This window comes from Denticeps clupeoides, chromosome 2 (assembly GCF_900700375.1).
Source record: "Denticeps clupeoides chromosome 2, fDenClu1.1, whole genome shotgun sequence".
In the NCBI taxonomy this organism is placed as follows: Eukaryota; Metazoa; Chordata; class Actinopteri; order Clupeiformes; family Denticipitidae; genus Denticeps; species Denticeps clupeoides.
Genome location: NC_041708.1, coordinates 20,416,587 through 20,442,536, shown reverse-complemented (window position 1 = coordinate 20,442,536; position 25,950 = coordinate 20,416,587). Strand labels below are relative to the sequence as shown.

Sequence of the window (25,950 nt, the reverse complement as noted above, 5' to 3'; positions counted from 1 at the left end):
GTTATTGATATTATTATTATTATTTTCAATGCAGGGTCAAATGTTTCTATTTCATTGATTCTCATGTGTTGAAATATACACTGTCACATGACAAGCTGCTGCGGAATGATGTTACATAGAAACAGCTGCATCATCAATTTCATCTCATGTAAGTCTTTGACAACATTACAACTGCCATTAATGAATTTCAAGGTGTAAAATGTCTGAATGTCTGCAATAGTATTAAAAATGTTTACATTTTTACAGCATTTATCAGACGGCCTTATCCAGAGCGACTTACAATCAGTAGTTACAGAGTCTGTCCCCCCCTGGAGCAACTTAGGGTTAAGTGTCTTGCTCAGGGACACAATGGTAGTAAGTGGGATTTGAACCTGGATCTTCTGGTTCATAGGCAAGTGTGTTACCCAGTAGGCTTCCCTCTTTTAATTTGATTAATTATATGAATTATTATGTGAATTATCATTAATACCATTATGTGAATTAACAGATAAATACTGTATTCTAGTTTGTGTTCGACTGAATGCTTACTAGGGTTAAAGTCAAGTCCTGCTTTTTTTTACAGGGTAAACCAGTAGAGGTTTGTGGAAGTGGTGCAATGAACCATTTTACAGTGTTCTTGCCACAACCCCCCTGTCAAAAGCATAATCAATCCTGAAATTGTTTAAAAGTGGCAGAGCATTTTTTTTCCCGATCCGACATGCAATGAACAAAAATCACCACTTTGTGGCAGAATTGTCAAAGTAATCAGTATTTTTTTAAAGAAAGTTACCAGCAGGGAGCGCTACTGCTCCAGACTGAATTGTAACAAGCTCCTGGTTGCCTGTTGTCCTTGCCACTGCAGTCCTCTCTTCCTTTTGAGTAAACTTCTAAAATATTTAAATCCAAGGTCACAGGGAGAGAATCTATTTCCTCGCTTTTTAAATATTTTAATGCAGAGCTTTGGTAAAGAGGGCCGAGTAATGGAACTCTCTAGTGCGTCCCTGATTAGCAGACAGCAGTAATGAGTTCAGAAGATCCAGCCTTTTATCTACTTCGGCCACTCCGAACAAAAAGCAAGCTCTGGAGTGGCTAATTGGCAATTAAAATAACACAAAACCCTTTCAAAGAAAAACACGAATAAATATTCACGAGCACTTTGCCGTTTTGCATGTTGCCTTTTGCTTGAAGCGGATTAGATATTCTGAGCACTTGCTCCACACCTCTCACAAGCCACAAGATCCCCACTGAGAGAAGGAGACCCAACTCCACGGAGAGCCCCTCAAAGACGAAAGGACCCCCACCATCTCCCGTCCTGTGGAAAGTCCTTGACCAGACCCATGCATTTGTACTGAGCCACCTTCCAGTTGCCCTCATTAGGAGACTTACTCTGAATGATGTTTCAGTTTCTGTGTTGAGGGTTACGAGCACGTTCTCGGGTTCTGAACCCAGACGAGCCTCAGAGAAGAAAGCTGTCCAGCTAGGGGGGGAGAGTCTTTCAGAGGCCATTTGGCTGCCAAGGAAACAGGGAAAGACGAGTTGTCCAGGCGACCCAGAGGAGGCAAGTACTTAAGAAGGGGGCGGGAGGCGGAGGAAAATAGGTGGTGTGTCGTAAGGGAAAGAGAGAGAGTGAGACAGCAAGAGCAAGAGAGCGAGAGGGGGCTGCAGTTTGAAAAAAGAGCTGTCTGAGTCAGGAGCTCTGACCCAGCTCTCTCTCCCTCACCCTGGTTCATTCAGAAAACAAACGCAGGACGACAGCCGGCGAGGGAGAGTAGGGGCGAGCAGAGCAACCTGGAATCAGGAAGCCAGAGAGAGAAGGAGAGGAACGGCTGAAGTGTGCGGGTAGGAGGGGCACTAGCCTGACATGGGAACCCTGCAGGGTGGAGAGAGGCAGGAGAAGACCACCGCCCGGGACCCCGTCCGGAGAAGCGCCTGTCCATCTTTATTCCACCGTGACAGCGGATGCCAGCGGGGGTCACAGTGAGCCCCTCGCCTCCATCTCAGCGGCGGTCAGCTCAGGAGGGCTTCTCGGGGAAAACCGGGGCACTGGGCCTGGAGGGATGTGGGGGCTCCTGCGGAGGGCCTTGGCCCCGGCCAGGCACAGGTGCCTGCTGAGATGGCTGGGGGTGAAGGTGTGCAGGAAGAGCACGCTACTCTTCATCCTCCTGTGGTTCGGCTGCTGGGTGTTCCTCAACGGGCTGGTGTTTGTGCACAGGAGCATGTTCTCAGACGTCTGCACTGACGACAAGAGCAGGAAGATCCTCAAGAGAGTGGTAGGGGTCACCTCTACAGCACACGCACATTCAGACACGGCATTCACACAGCATAACTCAGCACAGGCAGGAGAGATGAAGTGAATACGTGATCGGGCTTTTAAATGCGTGGACCCCAAATAATCCAGGGTCTAAACGTAAGTCTACACAAATCCTGTAAATATTCCACAACTAATTAAAAATCTGCGCTATAAGCGATTAAGTTCTCTCTCTCACATGCACACAAACAGACTCTGAGTTTCTCTGCGGATGCTGCCAATTTATGACTTTTAATTAGCTTGTGCTTAGTGCCTGGAGACAGAAGGGTAGAAACTCGTTTATTTCTGGTGCTGTTTGGAGCTCCGAGGCAGTTATCTACATTTTTACTAACTGCTTTTTAATTCTAGGAACCCCTCAAGACGAAAGAAAAAAGGTTCTGTCCAACATTTTAGTCAATTAATGCATCATGATCTAATAATACCATTTTCCATTTTGTTTTTGGATGCAAGGAATTGAGAGGCTATGCAAGATGACGATTGTTCGGTGAATCAGGAAAAGGGATCTATTGCAGGATTAGACTGAGAGATTAGGGGAAAAAAGACTGATCTGGAGCACCCAAAGTGGGCATTGAAACGGCCTTTCGGCTGGCCGGCAAGTGAGCTAAGTAATCCAGTACGTCCCACCTCCTGAGGATTAAAGGAAGTCCTAAGTTCAGTTCATGCGTGATTTTTTTCACCTTGCATTTGTATTGGCCCTGTACCCGCCAATAATTTCTCCAAAACTGTAATAGGGCTTTCTTCAGTGTTTCTTCAGTGTTAAAAGCCAATCATTCCCCAGTGCGCAGAGAAACAATATTTTTCCAATTTTCAGGAGAAGCAGAACACGGAAGCAGGGAGGGAAGCACTGCGCTGCTTCTTTGCCGACATTGTTTTGAGGAAGTGTGACAGCCAAACCTATCATCGACCTGAAGCACCTCGGGCCAAGCCTTTAATAGGCCCCAACAGCAACAATGAAAACAGGCTGTTGCCAAAGCAAAGATCTCTAACGGGCATGTTGGTAGGGAACCTTTCGGACTAGAATGGTGCGTAATTTGGGCAAGAACATTTTCACTGATGGCTCGCGTGAAGAAAACCCACCTCGGCACATTAGAGTGAAGTTGCAAGTAAAGATCAGCATATCTCACATCCAGGCAGCACATTAACATACAGCAGACTGGCTGGTGGCTGGCGAGTAGCCCAGTGGTTACAGTCCACAGGCAGGGAGCGGTTCCCACGCGTAACCCCTGTCTGAAACGGCGTCCTGCAGCCGCTGCGAGCGTCTCTGGAAAGACTAAAAAAGGAAAAAACGGCACCCCTAAAGGCTGCAGAACTCGCAGAGAAATAATGATAATGGCTGTTTTTAGTCTGGAGATGAGAATAAGGGAAACACTTTAGGTCCTTTATCATTCCTATTATTAGTCTAGCAGTTGATAATTACCACTAAGCGCACCAAGAGGCAAACATAAACACCACGCTGCAGAGAAATGCCTATAAATCACTCCACACATTTCTCTGGCAGGCGGCCTAACCACAGAGTCGGCCTCATTCTACAGTTTAATGATCCTCTCTGCCATTTTACAGGGCTGCAGCAATGGAATATGAATAATAGTAGGAAGCAGCAGAGTAAAAATCTTTGTTTAAAATTGCACTCAAATTGGCCATTTTTGTTTGAATATGCAATATATGAAAATGTACTCATACTCATAGGTACCACACAGTGAGGCAGTTGGAAATAAATAGATCTAAAAAAAAAAAAAATCTAACTGCATGCCAACGCTGCATAAAAGGTCACTGGGAAGAGAAGAATTGTATTTAAAATGTATAAAGTTCCATGAGCGTGTTCACAATAAAACAGCAAATCGGGCAAAAGTGTTGCATTAAAATACAGAAGTACACATTTCCGCTTACATTGGTGCAAGTTGTAGCTGCATTTTATAATTTATATTAAGTTTCCCATGCATGCTTTGTATTTCATACTTTCGATATTTCAATAAATGCTTTATGTATTTATAAGTAGACAGAAGTATCCACAAAATAACATATATAGTAGTGTGTGGTATATTTACATTGTGCTGAAACTTAACACTCAGGATAATGAGACTCCACACAGCTGCACAACGTGCCTAACGGCACAACAGATGGATAATAATAAATGAGTCCACAATTGCCTGCGGCTGACCAGTACAGGCAGGTGGACGTTTGTGAAAATTCTTATTTGAACATGAATCTATTTGCGAGAAGGACAGCCAGTTTTATCTTATCGTGTTAAATAAACTCACTGAAAATAGAACTTTTTAACACATAGCCAGTCAGAGATATATAATATTTCTCTGTTTCTCTAATTCTCTCTTTCTCTAATTAATAACCCGCAGGACTAAGGATATTACAAGAAATATTGGTAGGTTATTGTATTATGAAAATTGAGTATATTTTAATTAGATCATGGCTGAAAATCATTCCTTCAACATGCAAGTTTAACAGTGTGAGGGGTTTGGAGGAGGTGGAAGAATTTGATTAACAAAACACCTTGAAGCATTTAATGGCCCAGCTGAGTTAGTTCCTGCTACCGTGCTCAGACAGGTTGTGCTCTTTATTTATACTTCATTATGCAGGACTCAGCATGGACGGTGTCCCCTGTAGGCTTATGTGTTCAGCTGACAGGTGCCATACCTTCAAGCATCTTTGGCCTGGATAAAGCTTATAAGACAGTAACCAAATAGATGAACAGATCTCTTTCAGATGCAAACATTATATGAATATTTTCAACTGAATTCTACACTGTACAGAAAATGATCATGCAAATATTTTTTTGTGGATGTTTGAATAATTGAAACAGGCACAATATTTTTATTCCTTAGAATCCTGAATGCAATATGAACTTTTTTTTCTTGTAGCATATCGTTTATTATTTCTTTTTAATTCATCCTTTTAAAAAATTCGAAACCTTAAATTCATCCTTGTCGAAAGGCTTCCCAGAAGCATTGAAAATGTTCTGCCTACAAGAGCACATTTTGATGTGTGTACCGCATGCATTGTGTGCACTGTTTTCTCTTTCCCTTTAATATAATTTACCATATTATCATTGTAATGGTTGATAATGTTGAAAAAAATTAATTTGGTAAATAATGTATTTCATAGCCCCACTACTGTACAGCAGTGTTTAGAATTTTGCTACAGTTGTAAAACAGTTCCAATATAAAACAGACTTCCCTGACCACCCACTGGTCCAGTTGCTTGGATCAAACTTTGTGAAAGGGAGATGAATGTCTTCATTGTCCTGTGCACTTAAAATGAATAAACACCATTAAATCCATGTCACTCTTCCACCCACTCAGACCATTTCTTCTTCCATGTTCATTCATTCCCATGTGGTAGGTTCACAACAAACTGCAGATTGTTTGCACATAGGGAGGTGGAGATATAGGCCTGCGGGCTATAGTAGGACTTGACATGAATTAATGGGGTTCCTGTCTGACAATAGACTCTTTCTGGGATACAGAAAAATGTTCCGGTAGAGTTTTCCGTTGATGTGGGAGATCCAGAGGCTCAGACCATCGGTTTGGGACATTCTTGGCATGCCGACATTGACCAGTGCCTGGGCCAGGCGACACACAGAAATAGCCTAGCTGCTCCAAGTCTCTGGAGTCTATCATTTAACCATTACCAGGCACGGGAAAAAAAGGTTATGCTTTCAACCACATATGACCTTCATATCATTCACCAATCATAATCCAATTATATGATACAATTATCTATATTGTTGGATTATATGCACTGTGTTATATAATGTACAACTTTAATTATTTAACATTTGAACCTGTGGTTGTCTGACCTAAAATGATTAATGATTAGAAAAAGATTATTTGGACTGAGTACTCGGGCTTATGGTCATTTTCAGTGATAGCCAAGGTTTCCAGGCAACGTGTGCAATACCAAGCAGTGTTTTTATTTACATTAGCTCTGTGTAAAAAGAATGTCTGACTGTTCAGCAGCAGGTTCAGCAGACGGTTGAGGAGTTTGGAATAATTTTCGCTGAAAGAAAGTGAAAGTTAAGTGTTTGTCACTTGTGATACACAGCAGCACAGCACATGGGTCACACAGTGAAATTTGTCCTCTGCATTTAACCCATCACCCTGAGTGAGCAGTGGGCAGCCATAACAGGCGCCCGGGGAGCAGTGTGTGGGGACGGTGCTTTGCTCAGTGGCACCTCGGCGGATCAGGATTCAAACCAGCAACCTTCTGATTACGGAGCTGCTTCATTAACCGCTAGGCCACCACTGACGCTGGGGTCACATGTGCTTGTAATTATTTTGATTGTTACTTAGTATACATTAAAAATAAAAAACAAAACATGCAAAACATTCCTGAAGCATCTGGATGTAACAAAGCTGACAGTCATTTTAGTCTGTGAGATCTTCAACGCATACACACACCAACACACACACACAGACACACAAAGTAGTCTGCAAAAATAAACAAACCAGACAAGATTCTCACACACACATTATATACAGTGTGTGTGTGTGTGTGTGTGTGTGTGTGTGTATGTATGTGTGTGTGTGTGTGTGTGTGTGTGTGTGTGTGTGTGTGTGTATATATATATATATATATATATATATATATATATATATATATATAAACGGACGGAAATACATATCGCAACCCTGGTGACATGGTGGGAATTTTTGCATGCATACCGAAGTTAAAATCCAGCTGTTGACCAGTGCTGGGTACAGGGGAATTAAATTGGATGTGTGGAACTTGCCAGCTGTTGCAAATGTAAAAAAAAAGAAAGAAAAAAAGAGCTTTGTGGTTGAGGCGAAACCTCCACAACAACATTTACACAGATGTTCATTCTTCCAAGGCTTGTGTTGAAGACTGAAAAGGCTCTTGATGGGTAGCCTGCAGAATTGTGTTGGTGGGGATGCCAGCTTAATGCTGCTCTGGTTCTGGCAAGCTATGGACCAAGCAGTCGACTAACTTCATGTTTTAACACCATCCCACTTCTCCCTAAATTTCGGAGAGTCATCTGCATATTGACAGCGGTTCCATGACAGCCACACAATATATAAAATATCCTGGAAACAAGTTCATGAAGAGCAATAAAAACGATTTTCACTGGCTTTTTTCAATCCATTGGGCATCACAGATTGGGACGCTTGCCTTTAAACACAAATTAACTTTAATGAAATCCCACTCTTAAACTTTGCATTTTGCAGCCATGGGTGTGCTACACACGGCTTTCCACAAGGTATAGGATTTTGTTTAGAAGAAAATTTGAGAATGTATTTTGTTATTCATCCCAAAGGTGTTTGAGGTCAGGCCAGTCAAGTTCCAGTCAACTCACCCATCCATCTCTTCATGGACTTTGCATTGTTCACTGGGGCACCGTCATCCCCAAATGGTTCTCACACAGCAGTAAGCATGGCATAGATTTCCTTTCACTGGAACTAAGGTATCAAGCTCTGCCCCTGAAAAATGACCCCACGCCATATTCTCCCTCCACCAAAGCTTATACTTGCCACAATGCAGTCAGAGCTTTTTACAGAGCTTTTTATAATAAAGTGTCATTTTAGTTAACTAATCAAATGTTCTCTTTGGAAAGAAAAGCAACAGCAGCCATTGTGTGTACTTCTTCAAACACAATAGAAGAGAAGGAGAAACCTGCCTATCTAACCTTTCCAACTGAGGATGCACAGAAAAGCACAGTTTATGTTTCTGACATGCTGATGCCAACTGGAGAAGGCCAGGGCTTGGCAGACTCCACCAGACAGCTGGTAGTTCTGGAAATGTAGCAAAGGCAAATTTGTGATGTAATCCCAACCTGAACCATGATCATTCCTTACCCAAGGGTCCACGCACACACACACACACACACACATAAATCTTCCCAGAAATCAGTCACAGTGCTAGTCAGCTAATGAAGACAAAGAGAGGAGTGTGTGTGAGTGTGTGTGTATGTGTGTTTGCATGTACATTTGGAAACTGACCTTGATGAATTGCATTATGGGTCTGTAGGTAATAAACCTCACACAGTATTGATCCTGTAAAAATTATTTTAATAGTTTTAGTAAAAAAACTGAATTAATACAGTGCTTAAAATTCTTATGTAGTAAACAGTTTATTCACATCTGAACAGGAATTGAGAAACCTTTTCATTTGTGTGTTAATGTGTGTGTGTTTCAGTGTGAAGACTACCGCCAGGGCATCCTGACCGGTGACCTGTGTGAAGACCTGTGTGTTGGGGGTCACATCACATATAAACACTGCCTGTATTATGAGAATGGGAAGAAGGTGATGGTAGCGGACTGGCGTGGGACACCTGTGGTGCTCAAATCCAAGCTGGAGAACTTTTCCTCCTATGAGCCACTGGGCCTGCTGGACTACCCAGACACCCCTGGAGGCACGGGGGCAGATGAAGACCTTTCCCCACTGGATGTGGTCTTTTACACTACCCTGGAGATTAAGAACTCACTGGGACTGGAGACGGGAGCAAATGTTACCCTTCCTCGGCTATGGGGTCAGCATCTGAGGGAGCGCGGCCGGACATACTCGCGGGCAGAACTGGCGTCTCTCTGGGCGCTGCTTCAACAGGAAGAATACACCTTCCTCAGGGTGCTGCAGGACCTCAGCCGGCATGTGGCTCGAGTCCTGGGCTCATGTGGACACTTCTACGCAGTGGAGTTCCTGGCGGCAGGACATGCCTGGGACCAGAACTTCTTTTCCTTAGAGGAGTTCTCCACTTCCCCTGCTCAGGCTTCCTGGATGGGGTATGGGAGGTCAGGGATTGACAGGGACATGGTGCATCGCATCGCTTTGAGCTTCTTGGATATGGTGGGGCATTTTGAGGAGGATTTTTCCCACAACCTCCACCTGTGTGACATCAAACCAGAGAACTTCGCAATCAGGAAAGACCTTACAGTTGAGTAATGCATTCCCACAATTGAAAGTGTTCACACACATATTAAATACAGTGGGTTGCAAAAGTATTCAGCCCCTTGGACTTTTCCACATTTTGTCCCATTACAGCCACAAACATGAATCTATTTTATTGGAATTCCACATGAAAGACCAATACAAAGTGGTGTACACTTGAGAAGTGGAATGAAAATCATAATTGATTCCAAACATTTTTTACAAATAAATAACAGAAAAGTGGGGTGTGCATAATTATTCAGCCGCCTTTGGTCTGAGTGCATTCAGTTGCCCAAAGAAATTGCCTGATGAGTGCTAATGACTAAATAGAGTGCACCTGTGTGTAATCTAATGTCAGTACAAATACAGCTGCTCTGTGACGGCCTCAGAGGTTGTTTAAGAGAATAGTGGGAGCAACAACACCATGAAGTCCAAAGAACACATCAGACAGGTCAGAGATAAGGTTATTGAGAAATTTAAAGCAGGCTTAGGCTACAAAAAGATTTCTCAAGCCTTGAACATCCCACGGAGCACTGTTCAAGCTATCATTCAGAATTGGAAGTAGAATGGCACAACTGTAAACCTACCAAGACAAGGCCGTCCACCTAAACTCACAGGCCGAACAAGGACAGCGCTGATCAGAAATGCAGCCAAGAGGCCCATGGCGAACGAGCTGCAGAGATGTACAGCTCAGGTGGGGGAATCTGTCCTTTGGACAACTATTAGTCGTGCACTGCACAAAATTGGCTTTTAAGGAAGAGAGGCTAGAAGAAAGCCATTTTTAAAAGAAAACAATAAGAAGTCCCGTTTGCAGTTTGCCACAAGCCATGTGGGGGACACAGCAAACATGTGGAAGAATGTGCTCTGGTCAGATGAGACCAAAATGAAACTTTTTGGCCAAAATGCAAAACGCTATGTGTGGCGGAAGACTAACGAAAATGGTGGTGGCAGCATCATGCTCTGGGGGTGCTTCTCTTCAGCATGGACAGGGAAGCTGGTCAGAGTTGATGGGAAGATGGTTGAGCCAAATACAGGGCAATCTTGGAAGAAAACCTCTTGGAGTCTGCAAAGACTTTCAGTCTCTAGATGTGCAAAGCTGGTAGAGACATACCCTAAAAGACTGGCAGCTGTAATTGAAGCAAAAGGTGGTTCTACAAAGTATTGACTCAGGGGGCCTGAAAAAATACGCACACCCCACTTTTCAGTTATTTATTTGTAAAAAAAAAAAAATTAGAATCATGTATGATTTTCCTTCTACTTCTCAAGCGTACACCACTTTGTATTGGTCTTTCACATGGAATTCCAATAAAATAGATTCATGTTTGTGGCTGTAATGTGACAAAATGCGGTTCAAGGGGGCCGAATAATTTTGCAACACATTGTAGGTGAACAATAATACCATTCAACTCAACTTCAGGGATATTACTGTGATATTACCACAGTTTTCTTGTCGACTTATGAAATTATATTTATAATATACTAAGGTAAACATAAGTCATTAATTTTAATTGAATTAAAATTATATGTTCAGTATAATTTATAGCAAATAATAAGGGATGCCACAGATGAAATACTTTGAAAAATTGATATTTTAATATTAACATTTTGAAAGAACCTCTTTGGAAATGTGGAAAAAATTCAATGTTAATCTGTTGGTTAACCAGATGGACACTGTGTTCCAGTCCAGTCAAGCTCACTCAAGCACTTGACAATATCGAACAAAATTTAAGGTTGGAACAGAACCACTGAATAACAATGAGTTGCAACAGTTAATTTTTTTTACATAAAAAATACATAAAAAATAAAAATGCATCAAATCAGTAAACTTGCTGTTGTGATGTGGAACAGAGTTTCAGTATTGGCAAACATATGTTAAGTTAAAAAAAAGTAAAGTAACAAACACATTTGCAGCACAAGTCTGTTCTTGCTTAGTGTAAAAAGCCCCATAATATTCCACATGAGGCTTTAGTTACTTACATCATTGATACAGACCATCTTACTATGCTGGCAGGCTGCTTTCTGAAAGAAAAAAAAACATCATTGTTCTCTTTAAAGCTCCCGACTGCATGGCTACTTTTCAGGCCAGCATTTTTAGTGGAGAACATTCCACTTTCTCATGAAGCCTACTGAGCAATTAAACTTCAGTTTCACAACATTGGGGGGAGGGGAGTAAAACATACCACAAAAATTGATCTGTGTATTTTTGACTTGAATGCATGAGATCTTTCAGTTTTTATGTTTTGTTGTATTGTGCTCCATAGAACACAATAAGCAGTTGAGGTAGGATAATAAAAACTCTTATTTAAAATGATAATTTTAAAATGATCATTGTATCATACAGGTTTATTTTTTTTATCTAAGTTTGATCTATTCTAATATCCGTAGAGTAGTGCTAATGATATTAATTTAATATATAAATGGCACTATTTTTTAATTGTCACTAAGGGCATTGGTACACTCAAATTGTGATAATGCAGCATAAGATCATGTTTTGTCATCAAAAAATTATATTTAATTATGTTTTTTGAAGAAAATTTTTAATGGAAAGATCCTGCTGTCATGCATGCATCTTCCACATTCTAGATAAGTTAAACCAGTATTTTCAAACCCAGATGTCACATGGACAAACATAATTCTTTCTTGAATTGAACTCATTAGCAAATGAGTTTTAGAAATAATTTTTAGAAATAAACTTTTAGAAATAATTTTCTGTTTGCTGAAGTACCTTTATTTTATAAATAACAATTAAAAAAAGTTTTGTTGATACTAATTATTCCAAAAATCATGTGCCACAAATGTTGCTACACCTGCATTGGCGAATAAAATCACATGGACTCTACTCCTGTAATTTTTATAAGGCTGGAGGAAAGAGAACAAGGTGTCTGAGACCATTCTTCTATACAGAGTCAGAGATCATACAGGGTTCTAGGTACTCTCCTATATAGTCTCTTCTTCAGCTCATGCCACAGATTTTCAGTAGGGTACCAGACTGACATGGCCATGGCAGAAGCTTGAAGATTAATTGATGATCCAGTTTTAGCTGGTGGAAGCGGCCAGGTTTAGATAAATATGTCATGATATTTTTTGGAATCCATGATGCCATGTACCCAAAAATTATCCTGGGGCTGCTGGAGGAAAAACATCACAGAACCTTTTCATTACAGCCATACTTTCCTCATCCAATAAAACCTCAAAATTTACAATTTTGTTTCCAAATGGTTCCAGTCAAAGAAATGTCTAACAAACTCCAGGTACTTACGAGTGTGCATAACTAACAGAAAAAACTATCTTTCACGTAATCTGGATTTTTCTTGCGATTCCCCAACAGCAATCCATGGAGATATTTTTGCCTCTGTTACCATCCTTCTCACTCCTTGTGGGGTCCTTTTCCAGGCAAGTTTGTCACATTTCTAGTTGATAACCACAGTACAAATGGGCATTTTAAATCCATTTGAATACATTTCCCTGACTTATGGTGATGGTTGACTAAGGAAATTTGCTTCTGTGTTTCTTCTTATTTATATCCGAGTTAATCAGATAATCAGGTCATTGGGTTCAGGTGGGAGGTCCCTATACACTCCAATCAACAATGTCCAATTTAAATGTGTTGTTTCACATGAATTTCCAAGAGTGTATTTTTGGATCAGGGATTTGTTTTTTGCATACATTTATTTCAATGTATATATGTCTGTTTTCTTTTTATTCATTTCTTTGGTGTGAGATGAAGGTACTTCAACAAACTTTTTAAAAAGCACAGTTTGGGATGTTGATTTTAACTGGGGGTACTGTATACATATATGCAAATCCTTTGCCATTACAAAAGTGAACAAGTCCAGCACTTAGAGCTGCACAGTTTGAAAATAGTGTACAGTCTTTGAATTTGCTTCACATTCTTTTGATCCAGTGTATTTCATATTTATTGCATGTTACATATGCCAGTGTTTAATTATCACTGCACAGTATTTAACAGTTTATACTGCAAATTTTACACTGAACTCAACACTGCAACAATGATTTGGGATTATATTCACACTGATCTTAAATGAATACTGTGAAGTTTCACAGTTATCACTGTTCTTTATAATCTTAAATCTTGGTCAAAAAGCCTGAATAAACTATGTCATTCAGGCCTTTGCCACAAAGCAAAGATTTGAAACCATTTAGAATCTGAAAAAAACCTTGGAAACCATCGGTTTTGAGTTGAGTGGCAAGTCACTTGTTCAGTACTACATTGAAGTTCAATAATTTATGGCTGTTATTGTTGTTTATTTTTGTTGCTGCAGAGAATCATCTTTAATTGTCAACTTATTAATAAATTGTCTCATCAAGGTCTAATCAAATACATAGGCTAAGCCAAGTGTATTTCATTTTTTGCCACACACTCCATTAGACAAACCTGAGTATGTGTCTGGCTTTCGTCCAAAGCAATTTTTCCTTTGCTCACTCTCTGGATTCTCCTTTCACTTTAATGTCCCTTTGTCTGCCCCATTTACTTTAATGCCCCTTGTTTCTCTCTTTTATGCAGGTTGTCGCTATAGACGTGGACATGGCCTTCTTTGAGCCCAAGATGAAGGACATATTAGAGCAGAACTGCACCAGCGACAGTGACTGCAATTTCTTCGATTGCATCTCCACATGCAACACAAAACGAAACAAGTGTGGCTCAAGACGCAAAAACAGCAACTTGCAGGTGATTTTGAGGAAGCAGAAAAGAAAATGGCAGAAGATTTATGGTCTAATATGTGTTAAATTCTAAGATGAAAACGTGCATGAGAAGACATATGAACGGTCTGGTCTGTTTATTGTATGAAACCATTACCATCCCAGCATGCTCTGTGGTGTGCATAAAAATGCTGAGTAGGCACATCACCTTGATTCTAGATTAAGTGAATTTGCAACAAGGTTCATTACTGGAGCGCAGATGGCAGGAGCTTTACTCACTAACAGTACTCTGATGGGATGAATTTTATTTGAAAATGTAAACTAAACACACCGAGGCGTGATAATATCTCACAGTAAAATATTCCATCTGATTAACATGACAACAGGACAAGTCGCTGCCTGAATGACGTTGCTCAGCAACAGCCACAAGTGTTGCAAGGCTGAAGGATTTCATCATGGATTGTTACAAAAGTAATAAATAAGTATAAATATAGACGATGCTTGTGCTTTAGTTTCACATGTAAAGAGCATGCAATGATCTGAATCTAAATTCAGAAGTTTATTAAAGTAGGGTTAGAGGTCATAATCCCCTCAATGCATATTTGATAATTATAGTGGACCCTTGGAGTGGACAGTTAATGTACTATGATGATACTCTTGAGAGTTGCTAAATAGTTGAATGTTTTTCAATCTCAATGAGGGTGGACCTTTTGAAGACTGGACCTTCTCTGGAGACTTGTGCCAGTTACCCTGGAGCTGGCTCCTGGTGGCCAGCCACTTGGACAATGCTGTCTGTTTCATGTCGGTGGTTCATGCCTTTAACTGACTTATGTGTTTCTTTGTATTCTTTCTATCTATTAAAACAAATGATCTATTCAGCCTATAGCCTGAGGTAATCTACAGGAAATAGCTGTCATCAGTAGGCAAATATTCTTTTGCTCCTCTAAGTGGTGGTTGGGGCAAGACGACAGGAGTAAAAATGATCAGAATGTTAATGGTCTTTAATAGCGCCGCAACATGAGATACGCTGTCACTTCCTTCAACCGACACAATGGTGATACCCTTGACAATGTTAAGACTCAAACAGCAGGGGCCACATAAGAATCACACTCAGACAATGAGGCCAAATAAATATTCTGTCAACATAAAACAGCTGTCAGCAGCAGCAGCTCCCTCTTGAGGATGCCAAGCTAACAGATGAAACCAAAGTCCATCATAGGGCTGCAAGCAGACATTACTGATCACTTATCGCACCCCCAACTGACCCCTGCGGCCCCATTGTACCAGCTGCCATTAGGGACAAAAGGGTCTTTGTGCTCGGGCCACGAGGTCAAGCAGGTACCCACATCCCAGTGTCCTGTCCCTTCAAACAGGATAGGTAATAGGAATATGACTGATGATGGCACTGCTGATAATAAGAATAAGACCAGAGGGTCACAATTGCTGTGACGGCTCCCCTTGCCCCTCTCTTCCCAGCATCAACTTCCCAACCCCCACCCCCTTCTGGTTTGTTCGTGCCTCATTTTCTCAATTTTTTTTTCCTTCTCGTCTTCCTTCCCCATGACAGGTGATCTGCGAGAAGATCTTTCGACCGTGGTTCTCTCCCACACTTTTGGGCGCTAAGGCGGGGCTCCCCCTGTTGGTGGAGCTGCAGAGGGCAGTGCAGGAGTGTGCAGCGATGGAAGAAGGTGAGGACGGCAAACTCAGGAGAACCGTGCGGCAGAACCTTCTCCGCCTTCTCGGCCAACTCCTGCGTGAGAGCGACGCGCCTGCAGAAGTGCACAGCACTGACACAGCAGGCCATTCCCGTGGCGTGCTGAACTTTTGATGTACAGTGTTACTGGAAAGACTCTTTATTAAAAACGTTTGATGTGAATACGTTTTCTTAAATGTTGTCTTGATTTCTGGGTGGTATGTGCTGTATGCTAAACATCTGAATGTAGCAAGCAACCAAATGCCTTGTCTTCATTTAGCATGGTTGCAAACTAAAAAAACATATCCACATATCATATTTTTCATTCCACTGTTCTAATAATAAAATATCACTGATGAACCAATGAATTTAATATACTGAGTAAGTTGATTATCCTTGGAATTATCCTTTCTGACCATGGAATCATAGTTACTGTGCTGAGCTAAAACAAATCTCTTATAACTGAACTGTGAAAATGCACGATAAAACAAGTTTAAAATAAAAATAACAGTGAGAGTAAAAAGGATGTTCTGGGTTTAGAAAAATCTTCCTCAAAAAATTCTGTAAAAGGCATGAGCATCAGTCACGCATCAGGAAAACACAGCTGGCCGGGGTCGGCTCTTCTTTGGTGCATACACATCAGCACCTTACTCAGGGAATACACGGGAAGCGTTGAGATCAGAACAGACATTTGGTTCCCATTGTCCACACGGCCGGGAGCAGCCAAAAGGGGAGAAGCAGTGTGGAATCTCTTTTCTCATCCTTCAGGAAACTTTTATAGCAGATTAGGTTGCAGTTTGCTACAGAGGGTTGTCTTGAGAGTTTGGAAAAGGAAGAGAAGCAAAATGTGCCTGGGAGCTGTGGATAGGGCAGGTAAAAACAGGAATAATGGGAGTTTGACGTGGACAATCCCTGTCTTGGTGGCGTCTCACCTGCTGGTGACCCGGGTGATAGATGAGCTCCTGGCAAGATGACTTATAGAAGTGATTCCTTTCTGTCTCCACGGGACTGGTGAGAGTCTGGTTTTGATCTGTATCATGCTCAGATGGGATAGCTAGGAATGTTGTGGACATGATTGAAACTTTGTATATTTTTTTCTCATTTGAGTGTTTGAGTCTGTATTCAGGGCTCCATGTTGAAAGATCTCCAAACGGATCCATGCACATTCTTTTGCAGAACTCTGATTGAACTGGATCACCAATCACAGTTGTGCAGATATTCAGTTGCGTTTACAGTGAGTGGCAGTTATGTCTTTTCAAATATAATATAATATAATATAATATAATATAATATAATATAATATTTTTCAGTCATAGTTTACTTTACTTTACTTAGCAGACGCTTTTATCCAAAGCGAGGAAGAGGAAGACACCAGCAATTCTCATTCGATTTCTATAGATTTTGAGTTTACAAAACTAAGAGCCCTGATAAGGCCTAACCTGTCAGAAAAAAAAGAACATGCTCGGAAATTGTTAAGTGCTAGACGAAGAAAATTATTATTTTTTTTTTTTCATTTTTGTGCAGTGTGTGTGCATGTGCGTGTGTAAGTGTTAGATTTATCTGAAATACTTTTTGAATAAGTGGGTTTTCAACTGCTTCTTAAAGGTCGTAGTAGTCTCGGCAAGTCGAATGGAGCAGGGCAAGCTGTTCAACCAGCCAGTCATTGAGCATAATATCAGTCATAGAGCTTAAAGGTTACAGTTATATGTGTATTTTTTTTACTTTCATTTATGTTTATAATTTACTCAACAAGCAAAGAACTTGTAATCATCAACTTTCTATTAATAAATATTTTTTTCTTCATTACTAATTCTTCAAAAGGAAATGGGCAGACCTTGCAGCTTTAGTAATCAATCTAAGTTCGTCGACAAATTCTTAGTGTCTCAGTGTTGTTGCATATATTTCCGATGTGTAGGAAACATGCTCAATAATGTGTTCTATATTGTGTATAATAATGTGAATGATACAAATGGTTGCTAAACTTAACTGACATTATTGCTTCATTTCAGCAAGGGAATTATGTATCTAAAAAACCTTATTTGGAGTAAATTATTTAATGTGGCAAGTAAATATTGGATCATTCATAATACACACTTCCGTAAGCAACTAAATGGGCTATCATTTGCTTATCAGGCACTAAAACAGACTAATAACAGCATGGAACATTTGCTCAATATTCTCTCTCTGTTGAAAGTCTGAATGTTTTGTGTTTTATGTCATTCAAGCATTTTTAATGTGAGGGAGAGAAGCAGAAAAACTGGAGGAACTGTACTTGCTTTCTGTGGCGTTCACATCGAACTGAATCTGAGGTTGTCTCTGTGGTCCAGGTAAATATTGAGCATTAAAACGGAAACAAATGGAAATAGCCAGCTCTCATGGCCGAGCATAACAAAGTCCAGCTGCTCCGTATGACCCGGAATGACTGGAGATGAACGCAGGCTGAAGGGCGGCAACCGTAGATACAAATACATTTACATTTACAGCATTTATCCAGAGCGACTTGCAATCAGTAGCGACAGGGACAGTCCCACGGGAGACACTTAGGGTTAAGTATCGTGCTCAGGGACACAATGGTAGTAAGTGAGGTTTTACTTTGAGGTCATGCGGTTCATGTGTGTTACCCACTATACTACTACATTACTAAATTTACATGTAGAGCTGTACACATCTAGAGTAAACTAGTGTATATGCACATGTTTAGCAAAATTTCAGAATTCATATCATTAAATTGTGCTATTAAATTGCCAATACAGGCCAAAGAGCGGAAATAAAACACCAGCTGCACATTTGGGTAAAATTTCAAAGCGTCCGCCCAAGAGAAAACAGTGCTGAAACTCAGTAAGCTGTGACCAGAACTCCCGCTGCCCAGGATTTATACAGCAGGCAAAAAATAGTTTAAAGACGCTATTTACAATAGACGCCATGGAGGAAAAACCGCCTGAGAAGTAATCCCTTATTCTGACAGCAAAAATATAGAAACTTCCTGAAGTGGAAGCTTTTTTTAGTGGAAAGCGACAAAACTATAACAACCAAAATATTTTTTTTCCTTGATTTGCAATTATTAATTGTGCATTAAGAGCACAGAGACTTTGTTAAAAGGATTTTTGTAGGGTAAGGAAATGCTATGAAAATGCATTTGAGTCGTGTAATGTGTATGTGAATGTGTAAACACTGTCATTTCAGAGTTTTTCTTGGAGTTAGGGCAACAGAGCTGTGAGCCAATATTTTGCAATCACCCTCTCAGAAGTGCCGTCATCCGACCATCCTACTGAATCCAAGATCCAAGTCTGTGTAATAGTACACAGATGTGAGGAAATTAGACACATATGCAGTATACTCGTCAGTCTCGAAAAACCATTCAAAACCACGCTGAGCAACAGAATGTCTCTTAGTAAGAACGCTGGCAACATCACAACACACTTCACTAATGGAAAATTCTGAGTCTGGAGACACCAGACTACATCAGAATATAATAGTTACATGACAACATGGTCAAAGAACCAAGCCCCTCCCAAAAACAAATTTTAAATTGTACTTTAAAGCATCATTAGACCACCAGGTCATTGTAGGATATTAATGAGGACCACTGATTTGATTTGTGGTTAGAATACCCATCTGAACACTGGCAGATGCCCTGGCATCGGAGCTCTGGAAGTGATTTCATAGCACGTTCAGGTTTGATCTACACTGTCTGCCATGGGGCTGACCTGCTAACATGGAACATGAACCCACATGGTTCCTGTCGCTCCACTGAAGCACAATTACTCCAGGCTCACAGCTGGGAGGTCAAAGGTTAAATAACTGATGGGATAGTCTTACTAGGTCCTAAGGGTGAAGTGAAAACCTAAGACATTCATGGGATGTTGAGGCCACTGTAGCTGCTTTCCTAGCCATTTCAACACCTGTAAACACCTCTTTTTATTCATGATCTATTCTTTCACTATAATAATAATAAAACAAAAAAAATCATCTTTTTTTATATGGCATGTTTCACTGACTTCTTTCATTAATTTGATATTTAATATGAAGATCTGATATTGTCACGATGGCTGGACATGGTGAGGAAGCAGGACGCATATGCACAATGTCACATGACAGGGGAAACATCACGACGAACAGACACAACAGGGCAGCTTTATACAATCATATATTTATACAACAGATGAACACATTCAGAGAACATGAAACTTTTTTTTTTGACAATTACTGCACATTAAGAAGCATGTACTGACTGCAAGGTCAGGTGGGATCATGACCATGCAGACTTTTTAATTTGCAGTTATCATTTGCCTTTAAAGCTTGTTGGGTATAATGGGAGGTGATAGTACTTTTCATCAGTGATAGTATGTTTTCATCAGGATACTTGGATATGCAGCAAGTATAAAAAATACTAGTTATGTTTAGAGTTTAAAATGGTACATTTGTAAAATATACAAAAATATATCTGCTGTGTATTCAATAAGTTGGGTCAAATTTTATTACACAAATTCACAAATGAATATCATTATGAGAGTGGCAATAATGTGTCAAGTATCAAGTGACTTAAACTCGATCTGATGCTGGAGAGACTTTTTTATTTTAGAACTATTGTTCATTTCAGATTCAGACATAGTCGGAACAGGGAACATAGTATCCATAGAAACCACTTGAAAAGGAACACAATGATCAAACTGAAAGGCCTTCTTTCTACCCAAGGCAAGCCTGTATGACCAGATCATTTAGCACCTTCAATCTCTTAGCTATACTATGGGCTCTGTATTGGGTTTCACTTCTAAAATGTACAGTAATTATACTGGCTGAGGTGTGGGATGTTGCTCAGTGAAAGACAAATTTGTTGTGTTTTACGCACTGCTCAGCCCACAGAACAAAAAAGAATGCTTAATTAGGAAAAAAGATCCAGCAAAGTCATTTATATGTTCTGTTGTTGTGTCCATTTCATTAATTCTGGTGAGGGACGGTCAACCGTCTCATTTGTTCTGCACAGTAATTTATCATCTGGTAGTAAATGCAATGCTTCCACAGTGAGAACACACACACGGTAAAACACACATGTTTCTGGGATCTGATATGCTTCTAGACAATCAAAATGATAAAGTACAGGGAGAGAGATAGCAGATTCTTCCAAATGTTCTACTAGTTAAAGAAAATAAGGAAATTATCTGTTCTGATTAACAATTTATGATGCGTGATGGCAGCACAGAAAAACAAATAGTAAAAATCTGCAGCAATAAAAATGAAAAATGCCACTATTTTAGTTCTTGGTTCTCCATATCATAGTGTTTGTTATCCCCCCATCCACTCAAAAAAGTGAATAATTAAGAAGACCCATTATATGTAATTATTTTGCTTATATGATTGTTTGTCTTGAGTGATATTGCATCCAGACCATGTATGCTGCCTCGGATTTACTTAGTTCTCGCTCTCTTTCATTGGCATAGTCAGTTTGGCTGGAAGGCCTTCCAGTGATGACTAACAGCAGTTTAGATGTCAGCGTTTTGGATTTACAGGGAGTGAAGCATAAATTATACTCATTATAGGCCTCAGGAAAAGGTCAGGCATCACATTTAAAAAGCCAATGTAATGCTGATAAGCTGATTATGAATGGGCCAATGCTGATAATTCATTACAAATGTTTTCAATGGACACGGTCCAGATCTCTGACGAGCAATATCAAAAGTTGAGCTGCTTAGAAAGAAAAAGCCGTACACTTTTAACTAAATTCATCATTTTCATTGTGTATGAATAAAATTTCTGTTCAGAACTTCAGAACAGAAATTAAATAAATAAAGTGGGTGGGGGTCCTAGAACTGATAAATGCATCACATGTGAATATTGCATTATCACATGAATCATCTCTTTTCAATAAAACAGGCAGGGAGCCAGGATGCATGTTAACTGATCATGTTTTGGAACATTATTCTCTGAGACTGATTCAAGAAAAAACAATCTGTAGCAGCTTACCTGCTATTAATTCATTTCACATAATTAATAAGGTCTTTTCCCACAAATTAACATTTCCTTAAATATGTCCAATATATTCAAGCCTCTCAGTGCAGTGCATGCAGTGTGGTCAGACAGGGCATCATTTCACTCTTATGTAAGGGTGAATTAGCAAAATACTAGTAAAAATATCAAAATAGGTCTGTTCAAGGCACCTGTGTGTTGATTACGTTCATTCTAAAAAAAAAAAAAACTAAATTAATCATGAATACTAATTAAGTGCTTAAATTCTCATAATTCAGAAGCACAGTGTTGCATTTATGTGACTATTTTAAATCAACATTGCATTTACTAATATTTAACAAAATGAAAATGAGACCAAATGATATCATATACCGGAGGTTCAGAGTTTTTTGGTGAGCAGCAAGACAATGTAGCCTTTCAGGACCGTTTGGATGAAACCTCAACCCTAATGAACATAGCAACCGAATTCAGTAACCATGAAAGCAATGTTCTCACATTCAAGCAGAAACAGCAGTTATGTCAAAATGTGTGTATGTGCGTGTGTGATTTGTTGACCATGTGCAGTTCGATGTCAGTTCTACCGTTTAAAAGAATGTTGTTGTTTTTTTCAGTTAATACAGTCTGGAAGGGATGTGGCCTGGTTGCTATGAAAAGCTTTGGAAATAAAAAGTACTAATGATATCCTTCTTTCACTTACCAGTGCACATGAATATTTCATCAAGGTCTTTTTTTTGTGTTTTTACAGCCGTACAAACCTCTGAACCAGACAACACGCCACACATTGCTGACTAGATGCGGTCTAACGGAGGACTTCTGCGAAAAGCCTCATTGACAGTCAGTGAAGAGAGAAAAAGACCTTGGCGTAGAGTTGAGGGCTGTCCTGAATCAGCCTGGCTGACAGCACATCTTATAAAGCAGTGTGTGTTGAATCACCATGACAGCCCAGTTCAACCCAGCAAAGCGGCACATGAGAAATATCACCCCCACAAAGACACCTGTTTGGCGACAGGGACAAAGACTCGGGGAGACGTTTTGTGGAATTGCCAGAACCTTTTTGTGTTCTTTTATCAGCAGACTGTAATGGTGTCTGATTTTATGCAAGTAGATGCTAGAAAATGTACCACATTCATTTTTAGTTTTAGGATCATTTCTAAATAATGCATTTAAAGCATCACTTGTAAAATGCCGAACCTTTGACTTTATATTTGAATGTTGAATATAGATTTGAACTCAATTTCTTACATGCAAGTCATGGTTCCAAGTATTTATTTGGCTTTTTTGGGACTAAATGGCACTTGGCTAATAATAAAAAGAAATCATGAACAAATTACTGTACTACAGAGCAGATCTTGATTTTGATGAGAATTGCCCGTTTAAATCGGATTAATTCCGCCAGGCTTCTTCTAAGGCTGTCTGCTTTTTGTTCTTATCACACACAGCTTCAGTCATGTTGACTCTATGGGGCCAATCAAAACCCGGCAAGTCTTCATCAGTCCACTTCCTCTCCAGTTAGCACTTAGCTGTGTGTTTGGGCTTGTTATTGAGTTGGAGTTTTTGCTGATCAGTAGTTTTTGTTGGCTGCTGAACAAAAATAATTTCCGCTGTCCCAAAGTGAGACCAAGGAACCACCAAGATTTCAAATTAGCAAGTGTGTGGCTAGTTTCTGGAGGCCCCCCTTCAGTCCATCACTTCCACTCCATGCATCATAGTTTCTCATACAGTCTCTTCTGGTTTCTGCCTTTCTTCACATGGTTCACAGTTTGGCTAATCAAATCCTGTTGAACTTCATTTATTTCTGTGTGCCACAACATACAAGATTTACACTTTATTAACAATACAATGTTACATTTGGTAACATTCACATCTAACCATCAAACAATAAGCTTTGACGTTCAGCAGTTCTGAAGACATCTAAACGTCTTGCTTTATTTTTCTTGCCAGCCCCACTGTCATCTGCACATCTCTTAAACAAATCCAAGATGAAAAATCATTCACTCGCATAAAATTTGACAGCCACTGTCAAAGCACAGACAACACGGCAAAAAAGAATCTGTAATTGGTAGCTGTAGACCACCCAGGAGGTTCTTCAGGTTCATGGGTTCTTCAGACTACTAAAACAGTCAAGTCAAGTGACTGTATTTTTCAAGTATACATTAGTAAGATGGATTATGTTATTGTCTTCTATTTATAGAGGTCTGCACAGTTCCCAAGAGTATCAGCACAGTTTAATGTTTTCACTAGAGCTGTTTTAGTGTCTTAAGATAAAGCTATTTAATTGTATTAAAAACAATGCCTTACCAAGGTTGTCTGGATTAACAATTAACAATGTATAAATATGTCATGCAAATGCTATAGATGCATTTTGTTACATGCTGTGTGGGTCTAACCTATGACTGTCAGGATTGGGGGCACCGGGAGACACACCTGGGCCCAATCAGAACTGCGGTTATGTTATTTTTAACTTTTTTCACTGTTTGAGACATTTTAACTTGTTAATCCCATGGCCATTTTCAGATAAGATGATCCTTTATTTGTCCCACAAGTGGAAACTTCACAAGAGATCCCTGCTTGAAAATGACATTCTCAAAATACATTTTTTTTAGTATAATAGTTACTGTTTCTGAGATATACTCAGATTATTTCCTGTATGTCATTTTCACAGTTTTAGGTTTTTAAAGGTAATACATGCATTAAAACAGAATTGATCATGCAAGATAGTGTTTCTTTCGTTTGACTCACTTGTATAGGCTTCATAAAATGGGATTTTAAATGCGATGTACAGTCATGGCCAAAAGTTTTGAGAATTCTGCATTCAATCACATTACAAATTGGTGGTTACAAAGACACCAAACAGTACATGCATTTGCATTTGCATCATGGTGTACCGCATTCCTGTCAATAACTAGAAAATCTGAAGGTAAATAGGTATGTCCTTTGATATGGTACATGGGAGATGAAAGTCTATCCCACCAAGAAATGTTAGTCCAGGAGTTTCTGATTGACCAGGAGAATTTAAGGTTTTTGAAGGGAAGGCTGCATGACCTCAGCCCCATTCCCCTAGTTAAATGGGTGTCTTGGAATATATGTCCCGATTGTCCTTATTTTAGGTCAACAGAGAGGGTTCTTTAAGTTTTGTGACTCAGTTTTTCCTTTTTCTTGCATCTGAAAGGGGCTCTGTAATGACCTGGCGCTTGCTGGACTTTCTTGGGCACCCTGAAGCCTTCTTCACAACACTTGAACCTCTCTCCTTGTAGTTTTTATTTTAACTCAATTTTAACTTAATCAGAATGACAGAATGATCTCCAACCTCCAATGGTCGTCAACACTTCATTTGTGGTCACAAAATCTTCAGATATCAATCAAATTGATCATTTTGATTGGTCCAATCATTTGGAGGCTGGTGCCTCACAACTTACAGAACATAAAGAATCTGCTACTGATAGCTTTGTGACAGATACCACAGCAAACCCATTTTGGCCTGCTCAATATTATTATATTATCATAATGTTATGGCTGATCAATGTGACTCCTCGAGCTTGAGAAGTTTCCCCAAGTTTCCTTTTCCCTCTTTGGGTAGATTTTCACTGTTCAGGTAGCTTTTTCTGCCTGATTAAACCAGTGCCGCACCCTTACCTGTCCTCACCTGTTCTGTCACTTCAACAATCGCAGCTCAAGCACCTCTCATTTATAGGATTTCCACTAATCCTGTGTTTTTCATGTAGAGACAGCCTTCACATTGTCTTGCCGATCATGGGCTTACAATGATGTTTTGGATATTTCCTGTGCTTTGGAGGAGTCTGGATTTTGAAAATGTTATGAAAAACTGAAGCCCTCATACTTCAATGCTGATTTCATCCTGAAATGCAAATAGCCAACAGGCACTTTTACACAGAGATTATTCTGCTGCTCTGTAGTTCTGGGGATTGGCATCCCCAGGGCACTGAGTGATTCCAAGCTACATGTTTGCACAGGTTTAACTGGGCCAGTATTAACTGTTTTATGATCAGGGCCAACAGGGTTTGGGGGGTTTTTGAGAAACACAGCACCACATGAGCTGGATTTGATTTCTTGTATTAGAAAACTGTATTGTGTAGACAACTGCTAATGTTGAACAATAAAAATTGCTTGGAGACTATTAAGTAAAATGGTGGAATGTAATATAAATTCTGATATTTCTGAAATTCTGACATATGAGGAAAACAATGCAAAATTAAATATTGGTCTAGTGAAGAGATATGTTACCCATTAGAATTAGTGATAAATAAAAAAGGTGTGAATGGGTGAGAAGTCTGACTCAAACTGGCCATTAATAGGGAAGCAGTGAAACAGAGAGCAGAAGTCAGTGAGGTGGTGGGACGGCAGCACCATATGAGAATAAGGAACTGTGCGGCAGTGCAGGAGCACTCGGCTCATTCAGCTCACGCAGAGCTCCATAATGAGTGTTAGATGA

General features: G+C 39.9%; 1 protein-coding gene across 1 annotated transcript; it reads left to right on the top strand.

Annotated features, from left to right (window-relative positions):
- Window positions 1-1,577: 1,577 nt before the first annotated feature.
- On the top strand, window positions 1,578-15,904 carry dipk1c (divergent protein kinase domain 1C). The gene is made up of 4 exons (XM_028970419.1): window positions 1,578-2,249; window positions 8,453-9,187; window positions 13,707-13,871; window positions 15,411-15,904. The coding sequence occupies exons 1-4, from the start codon at window positions 2,037-2,039 to the stop codon at window positions 15,669-15,671; spliced, it is 1,374 nt and encodes a 457-aa protein (XP_028826252.1). The 5' UTR covers window positions 1,578-2,036; the 3' UTR covers window positions 15,672-15,904.
- Window positions 15,905-25,950: the final 10,046 nt, after the last annotated feature.